General features: G+C 45.1%; 1 protein-coding gene across 1 annotated transcript in view; it reads left to right on the forward strand.

Annotated features, from left to right (window-relative positions):
- CUBN (cubilin) overlaps positions 1–16,950 on the forward strand; it is a 1,794,835-nt gene that overhangs the window by 572,869 nt on the left and 1,205,016 nt on the right. Inside the window, exons 23-24 of the mRNA XM_069648353.1 lie at positions 494–680; positions 9,065–9,225. Coding sequence (XP_069504454.1) covers positions 494–680; positions 9,065–9,225 — 348 coding nt within the window. The remainder of the gene's footprint in view (positions 1–493; positions 681–9,064; positions 9,226–16,950) is intronic.

Here is a 16,950-nt window from a genome sequence, read left to right on the forward strand (position 1 = left end):
AACACTTGCAGGGGCATCTCAGACTTTCATCTTTCAGAGGCAGCTTAAAAACAAAAAATATGGGTGATTCAGTCGCTATGTACCGGTGAAAACTGTTGTGGGCAAGTTTCATGCTTATTTTGCATGACTACTCTGTGTGTGTGTGTGTGTGTGTGTATGTGTTATATACATTGAACTGTAAATCAAGCACTTGGCCTGAGATGTCACGACATTGCTTAGTATGTTTTTATTCATATCAATATTTTACACTTTCATGCAGTTAATATATATCCAAACAATTGTGGTCTCATTACCAAGTTAAACAAATGTGTAGCAATGTGGCTTCAGTTTTTCCATACTGGTGACACTATAGGAGTTACTTGTGTAAACTATACAATCTACAGTCTGTAATCGCGATCCACCCTATTGTGTACCACGGTTTAAAAAAATTAATTGCACCCATTAAAAGTCTAGACTCAAATCTAACGGTTTTCTTTTTTTCCCCTTGAAAAAGCTTGCATGGAAGAGTATACAGATGCCGCTGGAATGTTTACCTCCCCCGACTACCCCAATGTCTACCCCAACAACCGAGAGTGTGTGTACAAGATTACAGTGGAAACTAACAAACAGATCATGCTCAACTTCACTGAATTCAGCTTGGAGAGCAGCAGCAACTGCGTCCGTGACTACGTAGAAATCAGGCAAGTGCCATTCTTTTGGAAATGTTAACACGCGCTCTTAGTTGCACTCCCACAAGGGCGGTGCTCTTTCTGCTTGCGTTTTTGACCATTACACTGCAAAGGGTAGCGATTATGTGATTAGATGTGCAGATATCGTTTTTGTTGCATTTTCATGTGCCAATAGATTGTGTAGGAAAGGCTATTGTGGGTGTGTTTGTTCTCCTTTATTTCTTTTTCAGTTCCTGCTCCTGCCAAGAGTTGGTTAACAGAAAACCATCAATTTCAATTACTTTCTCAATTACTTTCTCGAGTGCAGGGTCTATATCGATCCATAGTCTTTGGAATTACTTGTCCTCATCATTACTTGATCTCTTATATATTCCTCAGTACGCCAGTGAACTTGCAGGTGGCAATGAGCGTATGCAAAGCAGTGATGTAGCCATCTATCGACTCTCCTACTCCCTGTGCTCTTGAGAAGAAGTGGTACCTTTCTAACACCACATTTAGCCTTTTTCTGAAACACCCTTCAAGTTTTATGAGTGCTGTCTCATATGCGCTCACCACCGTTTCTCCTTCTGCGGCACCAGAAACACGTACCTCATCTCCAGGCAAATGTCTGAATACGCATAGCCCTTCGGTCCCCAAACAGTTTAACAAAGCTGCTTCCTTTTCATCATCAGAGTGCTTGTTGCCCCCGGCTGCCTCAGGTATACCTTAAAGGCATCACTCAGGAGGTCGCATGCTGTGGGGGGTTACCCCGGGCTAGGCATGAATGAAGGTGGGAGTGGGTGTTACTTTGCTGCATTATGGAGTTCACAGCAACTGGGACCTCGGTGGACGTTCCCTTAATGCAAAATTCAATTGCTCTGCAGATCTTCAGTGGGATGCTCCTCATATTTTGTGGTGAATGTTCCTTTAATTCAAATTGAACTTGTTACTGCCCCTTCAATTCCACCACAGAATCTAATTGCTACTGGAGATCCTTGGTGAGATGCACCACCAAATGTTCATTATAGTCTGTTTCCCTTGTTGGGATACATGAAACAGTGAACTTCTTGGCTCCTGGAGCATGTGGATACGAAACTAGTCTTGTTATTCTTGTTGCCTAGGCAACCGTTGTGTGCGTAAGCCAACGCACATAGGACCGTTCCTCTAGCCCTGCTTTGAACGTTGCACTGTAGCGCAAGATTTCTGGCGCTCGTGCTGTGTTTTGCTTCTGTCTGCTCTCGCTGAGGGTGTATCTGGGGGTTGCCTCTTCTGCATCCCTTCCTCCACCCCTTATTAGCATGATAGGTATTGTTCCCTGCGCAAAGCAGTCATAGGGGAGCAAGCCTGCAGGGGAGAGCCGCTGCGCTCGCCTTCTCTCTGTGAGGTGGCACTCCTCCCTCTTCCTCCTCTCTCCTTCTGCTCAGACACAGAGGCGCTGGCCCCCTGCTCTCTGTCCGCCGAACCTGGGAGTCCCTAACACAAGAGGCTGTCCACTCAGGGGAATCTCTCTCGATGGCTGCTGGGCTCACAGAGTTAAATGCTGCACGTGAGTTCTTGCTGGGGTTCGTCAATACAGATCCTCGTCTTCCTGGATGGGCTGATGAGATGAGAAATGAGAAAAGCTCTGTGGCTATTGCTTCTTTGCAACTAATGGGACATCTTAGGTTTTTGAGCTAGAGACCAGATTGGTGTTCTCTCATGAGTAGGTGCTGATTCTGGGAAAGTGACATACTGCTTCCATTGGTCCTATCATGTTGGCTACACATACCCCTCTGTAGGTCACCAGATACCTTGACACCCTCTGCTGGTTTCTTCTGAGTGGGAGTTAGGATGGTGTCTCTTTTGTGGAGCACCCCTGCCTAGTAAGATCCATTGGTTTCTTCTGACATGTGGTGCTGAGAACTAGTAGTGGTGGCACTGCAGATCTTTCTGAAGTGCTTTTATGGACTTGGTTATATTGATCATTAGTCTCTGTCACTGGGACTAAGTCAGGGGAGATTTCTGGGAAGTGTCCACATGGATTGGCATTATTTTGGGAGGAAATGTTGAAGGACTCGATGGATGTGTACATATTTTCACACAGTTGTTGAATATTGTAATATTGAGCTGCAGAATCAAGGTGGTAGCCTCCGGGAGGATGCATAAAAGTACACAAAAGACTGTGTTTTTAGATATTTGTGTTTACAAAGGTTAAGGGGGTGCACTATGTCCTGAGTGTGTGTCCACCATGCTCTTTGCAGGGACAGTGTGTCCGCCAACGAGGTCCTTAGATCCATGACCAAGTGGTGCCGTTTTGGGACAATAATGTTATGGGTACAGTCAGGAACCCTCAGGTAGGTTTGAAAAGCATGAACAGATAGTCAGGCCATGAGAAAGGGTAGAATTGATTGATAAGAGTTCTAAAGGCTTATTGTGAACAAAAGGCTCTGGCTATTTATTTTCGTGGTTTTTTAAAGAACAGACGAGGTCCTAAAGGTCATCAGAGCACTTCACAATGACAAGTAACAACAGAACAGTATGAATTTTGAAGAACACTAGCAAAGAGGCGAAGAGGCAAGGAAGGGGAAACAAGGGAGGACAAAACAACGATCTTACTAGGCCCAGTGACATTGAGAACGTGCAAGTACAGGGGACAGGGAAGGGGGAAAGTGCGAGGGGTAGAAGGGAGTGGAAAATGCTGAACACGAGATAGAACAACAACAGGTAGTGCGGCCAGCAGGTGGTAAGTGTGAGAATAAGGTGTAGACAACAGGTGTCTGATAAGTGCTGGAAGGGGACTGTAGGGTTGCAGATACAGACCCAAGTGCAGGGGTTGCCAGGAGGCAGTGTGGGTATGTGCTGTGAGGGCAGGGATATGAGCTCGATATCAGAGGGTAACCAGGTGCCCGGTGCCACAGCAGATAGATTAGCAGGGGAGAGGAAGAGCGAAGGCCGAAACAAAGAGGAAGGTCTTCATGCAATAAAGGAAGGGAATGGCATGGGTTTAGCAGAGCCTGCTGGCTGCCTTGCGCAGTAGCCTATGTGGAAGAGTGAGGGTAGTTAAGAAGAGAACATAAGCAGCTCCATTGTCCCATTTCAATGTGCATTCGGTCTTTGGCCTGCAGTGTCCACTAGGGCTCAGCAAAGACTCCCCTTTCATCCAACATTTGAATTCTCTGCCTCATGACTTTAATTAGGTGGCATCGCATGGAATTTATAACTATGACAATGACACCCGGCTAGTCACCAAACTATCTGGCCCGCAGGATGCAGCTCATGCTTTCCAGAGATTGCCTCATTGCCCTCAATCAATGCGTGCATCAGAACATCTCAACCGCAATCCATCAAAATCGACTGTAGGATCACATCCTGAGTTCTGGCCATCATTGTTGTGACCACCCTAACCCATAGAGTGCCGAAACCGGGGCAGGACATACACAACATGGCAATCACATTTAACCAGAAGCTCTGGCATCTGTTGCTTAAGGGCGCAGGCTGAGGGATGTTATCATCGGTAGGAGGGGATGTCTGATGTCACAGTTCCAGTTGAATGACCCATTCCGCTGAGGCATTTATTGCTTATTTCTTGATGACTCATTTCCTGTGCATTCTCGGATGATTTGTCCTGGAATTGGTGTGCTACACCTGGTGACTGTGCTGTTTCTAAGATGATCAGGGGAATGGATGCTTTCCAGAGTGTGTGGTGATGTTGTTTGTCACTGGTCTAGTTGTCGTGAAGGTTGTGCTGATCTCAAAATGCGTTTTTTCATAGATATCTTTTTAAAAGTTTGCATTTTGTTCATGCTCTTTTGGTCGAAATCTACCAATTACATATGCATGTTCATATATGTGGGGAGTTAGGGGTGGGAGTTTGAGGGGGCTGGAGGTGCGAACTAAGTGGGAGAATGGAGGACCACCCCCATTAAAAACCCCTGTTTGAATGTATGTCAACTAAAAGTGCAGGAACGAAAATCTGACTTTTAAAAGGATATCTATGAAAATACATTCAAACCGCAAAATGAGCCCCACAGTTGGTATTGGGACTATTCTCCTTCTGCTAAACTAATGAAGAGCCAAGCTTACAGGAGTTTCTGGAAGGTCAGTTGTCCCTCTGTTGTTTAAAAGGTGACCTGGTCATGCCATTCCAGGGATTAGAAGGCCGCCAATCTTGCGTTTCCTGTTGTGCTGTAGAACTGTCACTAAGGGCTCTTCAGTTGATTGTAGCTCCAGACCTATGTAGATACTGTTGGCATAGACCAATCTTGAGTGTGGTGACTGCCAGGGTTGTGTGTCTGCGAATGGGAAGCATGGCATGGTGTTCAGTAAGGGATGCAGTTAGTGTCCAGCCAGTACTTTGACTTGTGTCTCCAGGATAGGACAGTTGTCCATAATAATCCTGAGCTTTCGGACTGTCTAGTGTGCCTTAGGGCAATCTCCCCTCTCTTCTGGTTAGGAGATTCTCGTGCGGATGTTGACAAGTTTGTTAAAGATGAGATTTTGGCGGTACGATGTCCTTTCCTTTCATCACCATCAATTGCAACGCGGGGCATCTCAAAGCGTATATTATAACGAAAATGTTCATCGAATTGTTTAGTGGGGGAGTGGGAAAGGGCAGATAAGGGGTGGGGGGAGAAGGAATAGGTAAAGGTGGATGGAGGAGGGGTAATTAGGGGGTAACCCCCCCCCCCCGCAAAAAAAGTTTGTTTTCGTTAGAATGTACACGTTCTGATGCCTGGCGTTGTACTCATTCTGGCTTGGCCCTCATGCTGATTTAGTTAGTATGTGTTTTGTTGGGTGCCATCTGGATAATTGTAGCAGCTAAGACCTTGTTTGCTAATGATGTTCATTAGCGTGTAATCACCCAGAGTAATACTGTTCGCTTCAGCCCAGCTTCACCCGATCAAAGGTCACTGAGATATCCTGAGAATAAGGATGCTTGGAACATCAGCATCTGTGTTGTTCTATATAATTAGATAAGCCTGTAGATTTGGTTCCTCTCCTTGACCTAAAACCTAACTGGGTCTGATGTAGGATGTTATTTGATTCCACAAAGTGGCTGGTGATAGACTCATTTGTCCAGGAACTACACTCGGTATAGAATATTGGATGTTGGGCTTCAGCACTCTGGGTCGGCAGGAATAGCAGTCTATAGAGCAAAATGAGCAAGACCGCTTGTTGCAGGAGGGTCCTGTTGAAGACTGGTGGACATGGGTCATCACATGATCCTGCTTGATGGTTGATGCTGACTGTTGGGAATTTCTATTCTGTGAATGGGCTAAATCTTGTCAAGATGCAGAGGCGCAAAGGGATCGGAATATACCTGGGTCCACCATCAAGGACAGAGATTGTCTGCTTGTTGTCCAGGTGTTCGTGTGGCATGGAATGGTGCCACAGAGAGCTAGTCACAGTATTGCTTTGTTGCTGCAGGCCGACATGTTTCTGATCTCCTCAATAAGTTTGACCATCCTTTTGTGAGCATCATTCACACTCTTTTCAGTCCATGAACTGAACTTTCTTGACTTTCAAGGTTTCCACCCTGCAGATATGAAGTTGTTGGTTGAATGGGTGCTTGTCTAAATTGTCATTGTTTCATCTCTAGATCTGGTTCACCTTTCTGTTCCAATTATGATGCCCTTGTGGTTACTGGTGTTACTGGAAACCATCTGGTGGTGAGTTTTTTTTCTCAGACTGTTTGAAAGACCTCTTCAGAGACAACCTATTGAGTGTGTGTTATCCTGCTGCGACATGTGTCTAGTCCTTTGTTGAGGTTCTTGCTGCGCCATGTGGACATATGCGGCTTGGATGGATTGTCATGCTTTTTGAGCCAAAATCAGGGTCATAGTATGCTTAGGTAGCATTCAAGTCTCTTCTTGAATGTGTCTTAGATCCATTGCCTAATAGAGATTGACGGGAGGCAGGGGCCATACGCTTCTGAACTGTTAATTTCCTTGACTGCTGAAACACCATAGGCTCTACTTGCACCCTCATCTTGTTCCTCCGGCAATATTTTAGGGAGTAGACCACAAAGCATCTGTATCCTCCCTTAAGGTCCAATCCACTGGATAGTCATTATTTTTCATTTGGGGCAAAAAATGGCATGTGAATTCAGGTGGTTCCCATGCAACTTTCCGCCACTGGTGGAAAATGCATTTCGATCACTGCCATGCGTGGATGCACAGCCCTCAAAGATCAGTAATGGTGAGCGCCATGTAGAAACATGGTGCTCATTGTTTTGTCTGCTCTTTCATGGTGCAATAGGCAGGCAGAATCCATAGGTATTCTAGCCTTGCCAACCACATCAACATGTGATGCGGGCAGAACTACCATCAGTTGTCCTGCACAGAGCAAGGAAACACCCCTAGATATTGACCCGCTTCGTATCACATTGGCCCTGGGGCAGAGAAAATGTAGAGAGCTTGTCGCTGCAGGTTTCACTACATTGATGACAATAAACAGCCCCTACACAATGAGGGCCTTCATCTTTAGCTCTGACTTTACTCTAACCCTATAATCCGGGTGACATGCAGAATATTAAAACTTCTACCTAATCAAACTGTACATGCCTGGTGTCACTGGCATTGAACCTACTGTTTCTGCAGCATTTTTGTTAAATGCAGTTTCTTAGTAGGTTTTCCTAAACTGTGCAAATCCCCTATACATGGCGTTTCATCTGTGCTGTCTTGGGCTGCTGGTCTCAGAACACAAACTTGCTATATGTCTTTTATTTTCTGTTTTAAAAACCAAAAACGGAGTGTGGTGTCACAAATAATGAAAAATAAATGCAAACAAGTATGTTTGATTGCAAATCAAGCAGATATGCGCCCAAATTAGATTATGCACCCAGATACCTCTGGGTTAGGTGCGCTGTATAAATGAATGAATGAATGAATGAATAAATAAATAAATAAATAAATAAATATTGAAATAGGCAACTGTGCTAAACCCTTTAATTACAATCAGTTTATGCTTAGAAGCAATATGCCTGAAGATGAATCACTGTTAACTCTGGCTGTCTAAGGTGTGCCACAGGTGCACCATGGCTTCAGAGGTCAGCGTGCTATGTGCCTTACTCTGGTCTACCCTGGAAGCCCTTTACATATGATTCTCACACTTAAATGTCACTGGCTTAGTCCTACCATTTTTCTAGAGTCATTGACCTGCCATGTGACTCAGTTATCACCAACACTGCCAGCCATGTGAGAATGGCTTTCTTGACAGAAGTAGTGTATATTTACAGTCTATAGTTTGTGTGTATTTTTTTAAAACAAGAACAACTTAATAATTGAATTGATCTTCCAAGCCAATGCCATTCTGCACAAACTGGCCAAAATCCAGTCTTTTTTACACAGGCCTTTTCCAGATGTTCCTGGTATCAAAATGAGAGTGTGCGGCCTCTATTGATTGTTTAGTCGCTGACCGGACAAGTGGCTTAGTTTGCCCCATCCTGACATGTGACACTGGCTTTTCGCGACATGTCACATTCGCCAAACAAGTATACACGTGGATTGTCAGACTGCAATAGGTGTGTGGTTTCAGTTAAGCAAGATAGCTTGCATGTTTACTTAATCCTTCATGCCAATGTCTTTCTGCAGCAACTGCACACAATCCTCTCTTCTATACACAAGTAAAAGCAAACACTCAGCAGGTCAGATCCCGGCCACTGACCGTTGAGGTATAAGCATAGTATTTATCAAGCATTTAAATGTTCCCATGTACATGCTCCATACCAGGTGGTGCTTTAATGCCACCTATGACCGAATGCCTAAAGTGAAGCAAGACTGCTGGATGAAAGTTGTCAGAGCCATTCACATTTTTCAGTAAAAGGGTGTTGCCAAGGGCCATGTGGCGGTGGTCATTCTGACCACTGTGCTTGCTTGCTGTAATCACCTTATCTGTTTACTTGTGCTTAGCAGACATACACTAGTATCTTCTAGACATTGCATGCTGCCTTTGCTTAGTTAGTTACATTATCTTTCATTTTTCTGAAGTTGCCCACTGAGCTATTTGGTTCTCGCCACTGCACTGCCAACTTAATTCTGGGTTTAATGTATTTATTTATTTATTTATTTATTTATTTATTTATTGGGTGACTACCTAGCTTGATTAGGGCATTGTTCATTTCAAAACACGTTCATGGGCAATGCACAAGACACATATAGTACAGACAGATATATATCCCACGGATTTCCACAATTAAAGGGACTATAACTCATATAGCATTTTTAGACTGTGTGTTTTGGCTTTCCTAGACTATCCGCACGTGAACAAAGTCACTGATTGCTGCCATTACTGCACCGCTGTCAAAACAGCTTCAACGTTAACCATTCTTTCAAATTAAAACAGAAATTAAACTGAACTGCTAACCTAGTTGATACACCTTCTGATTGTCCAGTGGTCTTTAGTTACCAACTTGGTCTTCCCTTTGTGTTTTATTCCAGAGATGGAGGATATGAAACATCAGTATTTCTGGCAAGATACTGTGATCGAACCCGGCCACCGGTTATCATCTCCCATAGCAACAGACTCTGGATACAGTTTAAAAGTGATTACAGTGTCGCAGCCGCAGGGTTTGTGGCTCAGTGGGATGGCACAGCGACAGGTGAGTACTTCAGCACTTTCTACTCTCTGCAGAACTGCATGCAGTCGGCAAACGTGCGGCTAAGTTTCATGTCACATTTGAAATTGTGGCCAGTAACACCAGTAACACTACACCAAAGACAGCGGCTGTGTTACTGTAACATTCATTCACCATAGCAGCAACAAGCATATCACACAACAACAGAGAAATTAAAATCTGCCTTATCAGCCAAAATCGACCTATTTTGCTTTGGGGTGCATATGACGTGACCCCAATAAATGGTTGGGGAAAAGGGCAGAGAATGCGCTTATAAGTTAGCGAGTGGGGGATCCTTCATGCTGCACTGCAAGCTACCAAAAGTTGGTTTATTTCAAAGTAATGTTTGAAGCTGTACCCCTGCCTCTTTAGTACCATTTAACCATGTTGTCTGTACATGATCTGTCTCCTAGTGATAGTTTATCGTTTTGCGTGTGAGGGGGAATAATGTTACAGTAACATGGCTAAATTGTCTTCCCCAAAGAGTTATGACACTGTGACTTCAAGCTTCGATTACCCATTTAGAGCACATCTCATGGTACCACTGTGTCGCAATACCTACATTTCTTAAACTTCAAAGGCAGTGTCCTGTGACTTGCCATTTTGTGTGTTTGTCTTGGTTTGTTCATGGTTCACGGCACAGCGTGCATAGTATGTGTCAATGTCATAGCAGTCCAAAAAGGGTCTAATAAATATTGGTAGTTTCTCAACTTGTTAAATATCACAAAAGATGACTAATTGCCTTCTCATCACATGACTGTTGGCCAGAACCTCACGACAATTATGTAATTTTTGCACCCGGGATTGCTGGGAGAGCAGGCAAGAATACACTGTGTACCGCCTGCTTTTTCCAACCACCCGAGGCCCTTCCGCGGTTAGCGCCATCTTGATTGTGGGGCGTCAACAGGGAACCCTCACTGTTGCCTCCCCATGCTCCACCCGAGCCCCAAAGGAAACACTTTCCCCACCCCCTCTCCACTTACCTGCTGGACCAGAGCTTCGTGCTCTGGTTCCGGCACATGCTCCTCTTGCCCGTGGCCACCATTTCCTATGGCAGCGGCCATCTTTTTTTTTTTACAGGAGATTGGGCTCATGCAATAAGCGCAGAGCCCTTCTCCCATAAAAGAAATACAAAATAAACTATTCTCATCCCGGATGCGAGCCATGGGGAATGAATAGCAGTCACTCCTACTCAGAGGGCATAAAGGGCTGGTAACGGTCCTGAAACCTCGCTGAGGCTCTTGCTTCGCTCGATTCTACCTAGGATCAGTCTTGCAGGCAATTACTGGCCCTGCCCCCCCTGAGTGGGTGTGATTGATAAATTCAGCAACAAAGCACAGCCTTCAGCACTCACAGCTCTTTCAAGGAGTTCTCCATAGAAGCCCTGTAGCTCAGCCTACATCCCCTGACAACCGCAACTTGCCCTTCAACAAATTTAATTTCACCCCGTCCCAACTTCAACCAGAACATAGGCACCCTCGCCAAAACTCGTGCGCCATCAAAATTGCACCGTCTTAAGACAAAACCATGCACTCTCTGGCATTCCCAGGAACTCATGGATAGCAAGTGTGCCATCCACTAAAGCATATGACAACCTAATCTCAATGCACTCCAACAGTCGTGCAGTACAAGAGGCTCCATTATGATAACAGCCAATTCCATACACTAAGCATGTACAACCACTATGAAAGCGAACACAATAATACATATATGCCGTGAAGCCAAGAAGACTCCACAGGGGATGCAAAACATGTATCTGGACCATAAGGCTTTATTTGTGGAATATATACTATCGTTGGCAACTGAAAAAAGGGCAAAATGGAAAGCATAGTCTTCTTGCTTTGAAAATGTTTTCTCAAAGTCTCACTGGATCTCTCCCTGGTAACTCAACCCCACTAACATTGAATATATGCTCCCTGAAAATGCAACCCATCTGACCCACATCGAATCATGGCTAGCTAACATGAAGCTCAAGGGGTTCCTGCTGAAGCTAGCCTCCAGCACCATATCATTAGACTTCACTTTCTTTTGAACATCATGTTGCCAAAAGGCTCCGGACGGCCTGGAACCAACTCACATTACTGTGTAAAAATCAAGCCTTCCCTGCCACCCTCCACCTTCTGGTCTTTCATACAATCCCTGGTTTTATCACCCTTGGACGCAGGAAACACTCCTCACTGGCATCCCTGCTTCAGTGAGTTCACAACTAAAATCAGTACATCAGGCTGCGGTCAGACTAATTGCTGGCATCACAAAATACGCTCACATCTTCCTCCACCCTGAGGGATCTACACTGGTTACCAGCCCGAATAATATTTAGAGTATCTGTATCACAAACTAGGATGTTACAACTTAAGCACAAGCACACTTAGCCAATTAAAAGTGTTCATCAAGGTAGAACTACTAGTTTTCAGGAGCTGTAAAATAAAGAGACTGGAACAAAAATAAGCTGACAGGAAAACACTGGCAGCAAGCCTTCTCCTGTCACGGGCTGGCATTGTGGAGCACCATCCCAGCCCACATTACCATGGCACCAACACTCTTGCAGGTTAGGAAAAACTGAAGACCACACCATTTAAAGAAGTTAACTAAAACGTTTCGTGCAACGTAAAATAACGTTCCTTTGCCTCTGTTCTAGCCCACCTGACATTCAACCTATCCAGCCCTTTGTGTTTACTGAAGCATTGTAAAGAATTTTCTTGATTGCTTGTTGTTTTGCATTATATAAGTATGATACCTGCATACATATTGCAACAGAGCCCCCTGCAAGGTTCCAGGGACCGGCAAGGTAGGGACTCCGGAGTCTTGGTGCCACTTACCGCAGATGTTGGGCTCAGGGGTGGTATGTTGAATATCTCTGAGTCACCCCACCTTAGTACCCATCACATGGCAGAGGAGAATCACAGTTCCACCAGTTTTGGGAGATGAGACCTTCCCCAATCTTCATGCCTGCCGGCTATCGGCGCATTATAAACAAACACATAACATAACATAACAATCCGCTGTTCAATTGGGCAACTTAGTTCTGGCAGCTATACCACTATCAAAACCCTGTGGGAGACTCTGTAAAGTAATCTTAGTGCAACTCCTCCCCAAATGAGAGAGACAGCAGCTGTACCTGAGAAGACCAAAACTAATAACCTAGGATCTATGTGATTTTACAAAATTAAAAAACAGAGAATTAATTAACAAGTAAACATTTACAACGAAAAAATATCTAATTTCTTTTTATTTGGGGGGTCCCTCCCAAGCTCTCTGTTTCCCTATACATTTAAACCCACCCTAACCCCCTCCTCACCTGTTTAACCCTTTACCCATCCCCATATATATATATTTAAATAAAATCGTTTTTTATGTTGTAAATGTTTTCGCAGTAAATTCAATCTCTGTTTTTTATTATGTATAATTACTGGATACCATAACTTAGTCAAAAAACGCTTCCTCTTTAAGGGAAAGAGTTTCCTCACACTCCTTGGTAATAAAAAGTGTTCAGATACTGTTTCCACCTCCCCTGGCATATCAAATAACTCTTCTCTGGTGGTTTGCATGGCCCGTGGTCAATGCCCCGGAGCCACAGAAACGTTGTTGTGAGAAGAACGTGATGGGAGGTAAGCAGGTGAAAGAGGAGGTGGTAAGATCAGAGGAAAAGAGAGGGCAGGATCAGAGGAAAAGAGAGGGCAGGATCAGAGGAAAAGTGGGCAGGATCAGAGTAAAAGAGAGGGCAAGATCAGAGGAAAAGAGAGGGTAGGAGGGGCTAGTGACAAAAGATGGTCTAACAACAGCAGGCAGAAAGAGCAAGAAAGAGAAGTTGGAGGTGGTAAGAATTAAGGGAGTAAAAGAGGGGGTAGCAACATCAGGAGAAGGATGTGACAGGAGGAGAAAATGACACCAGGCCAGGAGAGTAGAAGCCAAGAGCTGGTAGTGGGAGCCCAAGTGCATGAAGAAGTATTAGACTGGTATTGACTTTAGGGGGAGAGACAGCAGTGAAGATTCCAGAGAAAGAGAACCATGAGCACGAGGTTTCTGCAGCATTGAAAGAGTTGTTGAGGAGACTTAGGGAATAACGCTACAAGTAGAAAAGACTTCCAAGACTGGAACATCAGACCACAAAGAAAAGGATCAAAAGGATAGCCAACACCTAGCCAGCAGGAACAGGCAGCTTTTGGCAGGACTGGTTCACCTTAAGCAGGTTCAGGTGGTGGGAGAAAGTAGAGTTCAGATCAGGGAGTTTGCTGTGAGCTTAGAGAGAGAGGTCGGGGAAAAGAGAGAAGAAGGATGTGCAGACGGTACACCCCGTTTCGGTGCCGCCGGTTCGGTGTGGGCCGATTCGCCTCGGCCAGTTCGGCGTGGCCAGTTCGGCGATAGGATGTTTTGGCGCTCGGATGTTTTGGCGTGCCAGTACATGCATATGCTCTATGGCATATGGGTTCTTGGTGATTTCTCACGTGCAGCAGCTTCTCCAGCACCAAAATGTTCTGTTCTGTGGTAGGAATTTGTGCTGCCTACAGAAATGCTCTGCTTTGCGGCTGGTATGTTCTCTGCTCCGCTGTCTTGCACACTGCTGCATCTTGTGGGTAGTTCTAGGTCTAGCGTTTTACCACTCATTGCTTTTACATTTGTGCTCTATGTGCATGTAAACTGCCCTCTTGTTCACTTTTGTTCATTTGCGCATTCCTTTTTCAGTTGTATTCCTTGGTTCCTGGATGGATTTTGAGGAAACAGGGACGTAGCTTGACTACATATCGTTGTTTTGCTTGCTCACTGTGCTAGCATTGTCGGGGCTCTGGGCTGTGTTGAGCCGAGTCCCCAATTTGGCACATGGAATTCATGAGGTGCAACCGAGCAGATTAGACACCCGCGGCTGAGATTCACCTATGCCTGTTCTTCTTGGTGTGGGAAAATATGCATTTTGAGTTTTTGACAGGTGGGTCCAAGTTGGTTGTAAGGTGCCCTCCACTCTCTTCAGCTGTATCCTGGGGAGCTGACCTGGTAAATAGTGTCTGATGTCACTTTTATTAACGTGCCGTTGCATATGTAATTATCACTGTAAGTTACACTCCGATCTAGCTGCTCTGTAATGCCGCTGCATGCAGCTGCGGGTGCAGGACATTTCGGTGCGCCCCGTTCGGCGTGGGCTGCCGCGCCGAACCGGCAGCGCCAAAGTGTCCTGCTCCGCGTCCAGACACCCAGTGACCCCCTCTCTCTCCCTGCATGCTAAATCCACTAACTCGAAGTTTCGAGTGAGACTTTTTGCTTTTGAGGCTTGTCCTGCACACCTCTCTGCACCCACCGAAGAGACACTGGACAAGTGAGTTCCTGAGGAGGAAGTGATGCTACCTTGTTAATGACAAACTCATTCTGACATCTATTTTGTTTGGGAAGAACGCACTGTATTTTGAGTTGCCCAACCGTGTAACAAAACCCTTCATAACAGGTGGAAACTTGGAAGGAGAGTTTACCTGGTGGGCCACCTCACAAACCTGAGCTCTAAATGTCACTAAAATCGAAAAGGGGTGAATCAAAGTTGCATGTGTTTGCGAATTAATGGCAAACATTGAATGCCTATTTTTCTGCAGCTGAATGAAAGATCCCTTTTAGGCCACAAATTTGCTATTATTTAGCACCTTGTAATGTGGGTTGGCTGATGTAATGCTCAGGTTTTAAGTCATTAATGGTAGCACTTTCCCTTGTTGTCGCTCTAGCTAAATATTGGATTTTTTCATCCAACCTGTCTTAACATAAACAACGTGTCAAGTAACCATTGAGATGTCTGAAAGAACACAATCTTTATGTCTGGATGCAAAAATGTTTATTTTGCATCAAAAAGGTGGCATTTTGCGCTACTTTCTAATCTCTGAAGGAACAAATGAAACAATTGAAGAGATGCTTTGGATTTGCAAATTTCTATACCATTTGTTTTATGCAAAGGAATATGATTCAATTGATCTGATTCAACTCAACAAGGTTGTGAGACACTGAAAACTGCCTTTATGTCTGCTCCTTGCTTTCATTTAACCAATGTGATCCTCTTTTCATTGTTTATAATGCTGCCATTGGGAATGTCCTGTCCTAATGCTAACCAGACAGACTTCACAATTATATTGCTTATCTTTGTATATGGAACTTCTATTAATTGAATTCCATAATTTATGAGAAAATGCCCATTGATATAAATGATGCATCCCGTACATGGAGATTATATTTGGAAGATGAAGGTCATCTCACTCATGTGTATGCTGCATCTGTGTTAACATTTGACACCCCACTTTTCTCAATTTCGCTTAGACATCTCCACCAACCTGAGCACCCTCACTTCAAGGTATATGTTCTGCATCCTGACTATTCACTAGAATATTTCTATTCTAATTCTGTCCATTTCTTTCCTGTACTGCAATTGGTCTCTTTTGTTCACTCACAATTTAGATTTTTCTTTATGAATATCACGATTCTTATGATCTCCCCTGCACTCTCCCGAGCATCCACTCGCTCTGTGCTGAACAGGGGCAGAGATCTTCCTGCTGCCACCAACACAGGAAGCACAGCCAGGCTTCCCCTCACTGCCCTGGGAACACCTCTCCAATCCAATATGGCTGCCGCCATCCAAAGGCCCCCTCTCAAGGCCCAAGATGCCTGTCTGGGCCCACTCCCTTGTTCTCTGCCCAGCAACCACAAACTTCATGCTGAATGGAGTAAGAGATCTGCCCACTGCCAACGACACAGGATGGCTTCCCCTTGCTGCCCTTGAGCCCCAAAGCCCTGTTTCCCACCCTTAAAAACCCACCCCAACCATTTCCCCACAGGAATTATCCCTTTCACCCACCTCCACATACATTTTCGTTATATTTTTCATTATAAAAGATTCAATATATACGCATTCTTCATAACATTTTCGTTATAAAGACTGCATACCGACCCAAGCTGCTCCAGCCCAGCTTCTCAGCCTGGACACTCCCAGGTCGCTCCTGATTGCCGCCAAAACCAACCTATTACAGCCTGTAAAGCAATCTGACAGGCGAAGCCAGCCCCATCCAAAGGCCCCCTCCCAATACTCAGGATGCCTGTCCGGGCTTGTCCGGGCGTGTTTGGTAACAGACCAATGCCTGCACCCCCAGCTTCTGGCCAAGCACCTCTGCTTGGATTCCTCCCCTGAAACCTCGACATCACCTGCTGATCGTTAACAGGATCCCAACTCTACCTCCCACCCTGCTGAAATGCACCACTACTCTGTTTCCTGTGCGCTGCACGACTCACTTCAAGGCTCAGGGTAAGCCCACTATGCCCATTACAATCCACAATGTATCTACTAAACGAACATTTACATCTGACAAATAGATACCCACACCAACACCCTCTCCTTTATTACCTCCCCTCCACCACACCCAGTAGACAGGACCTCTACACCCCCACTGCACCTCACATCATAATAGTAACTACTGCAGCACACAGGCCTGCACCACAACCATGCCTACCTGCACACAGTCATCCCTTCCTATTCCCACCCCCTTCCAATTCCCTCTCATCTCCCTTCCCCCACCCGTCTATTCACTCCCCACCTTATCCCATCCTTTACCCAACCCCACACCCTTCATGCCACAGTTCCCCACCACCGGAGTCCATGCAGCACACAAAACACATCCTTCCAATCATACCCCTGAGCAGGATCATAAAGAATGGCCCATCTTTGCTCCCGAATGAAAGCCTGAGATCCTC

This window comes from Ambystoma mexicanum, chromosome 2q (assembly GCF_040938575.1).
Source record: "Ambystoma mexicanum isolate Mex_15411 chromosome 2q, UKY_AmexF1_1, whole genome shotgun sequence".
In the NCBI taxonomy this organism is placed as follows: domain Eukaryota; kingdom Metazoa; phylum Chordata; class Amphibia; order Caudata; family Ambystomatidae; genus Ambystoma; species Ambystoma mexicanum.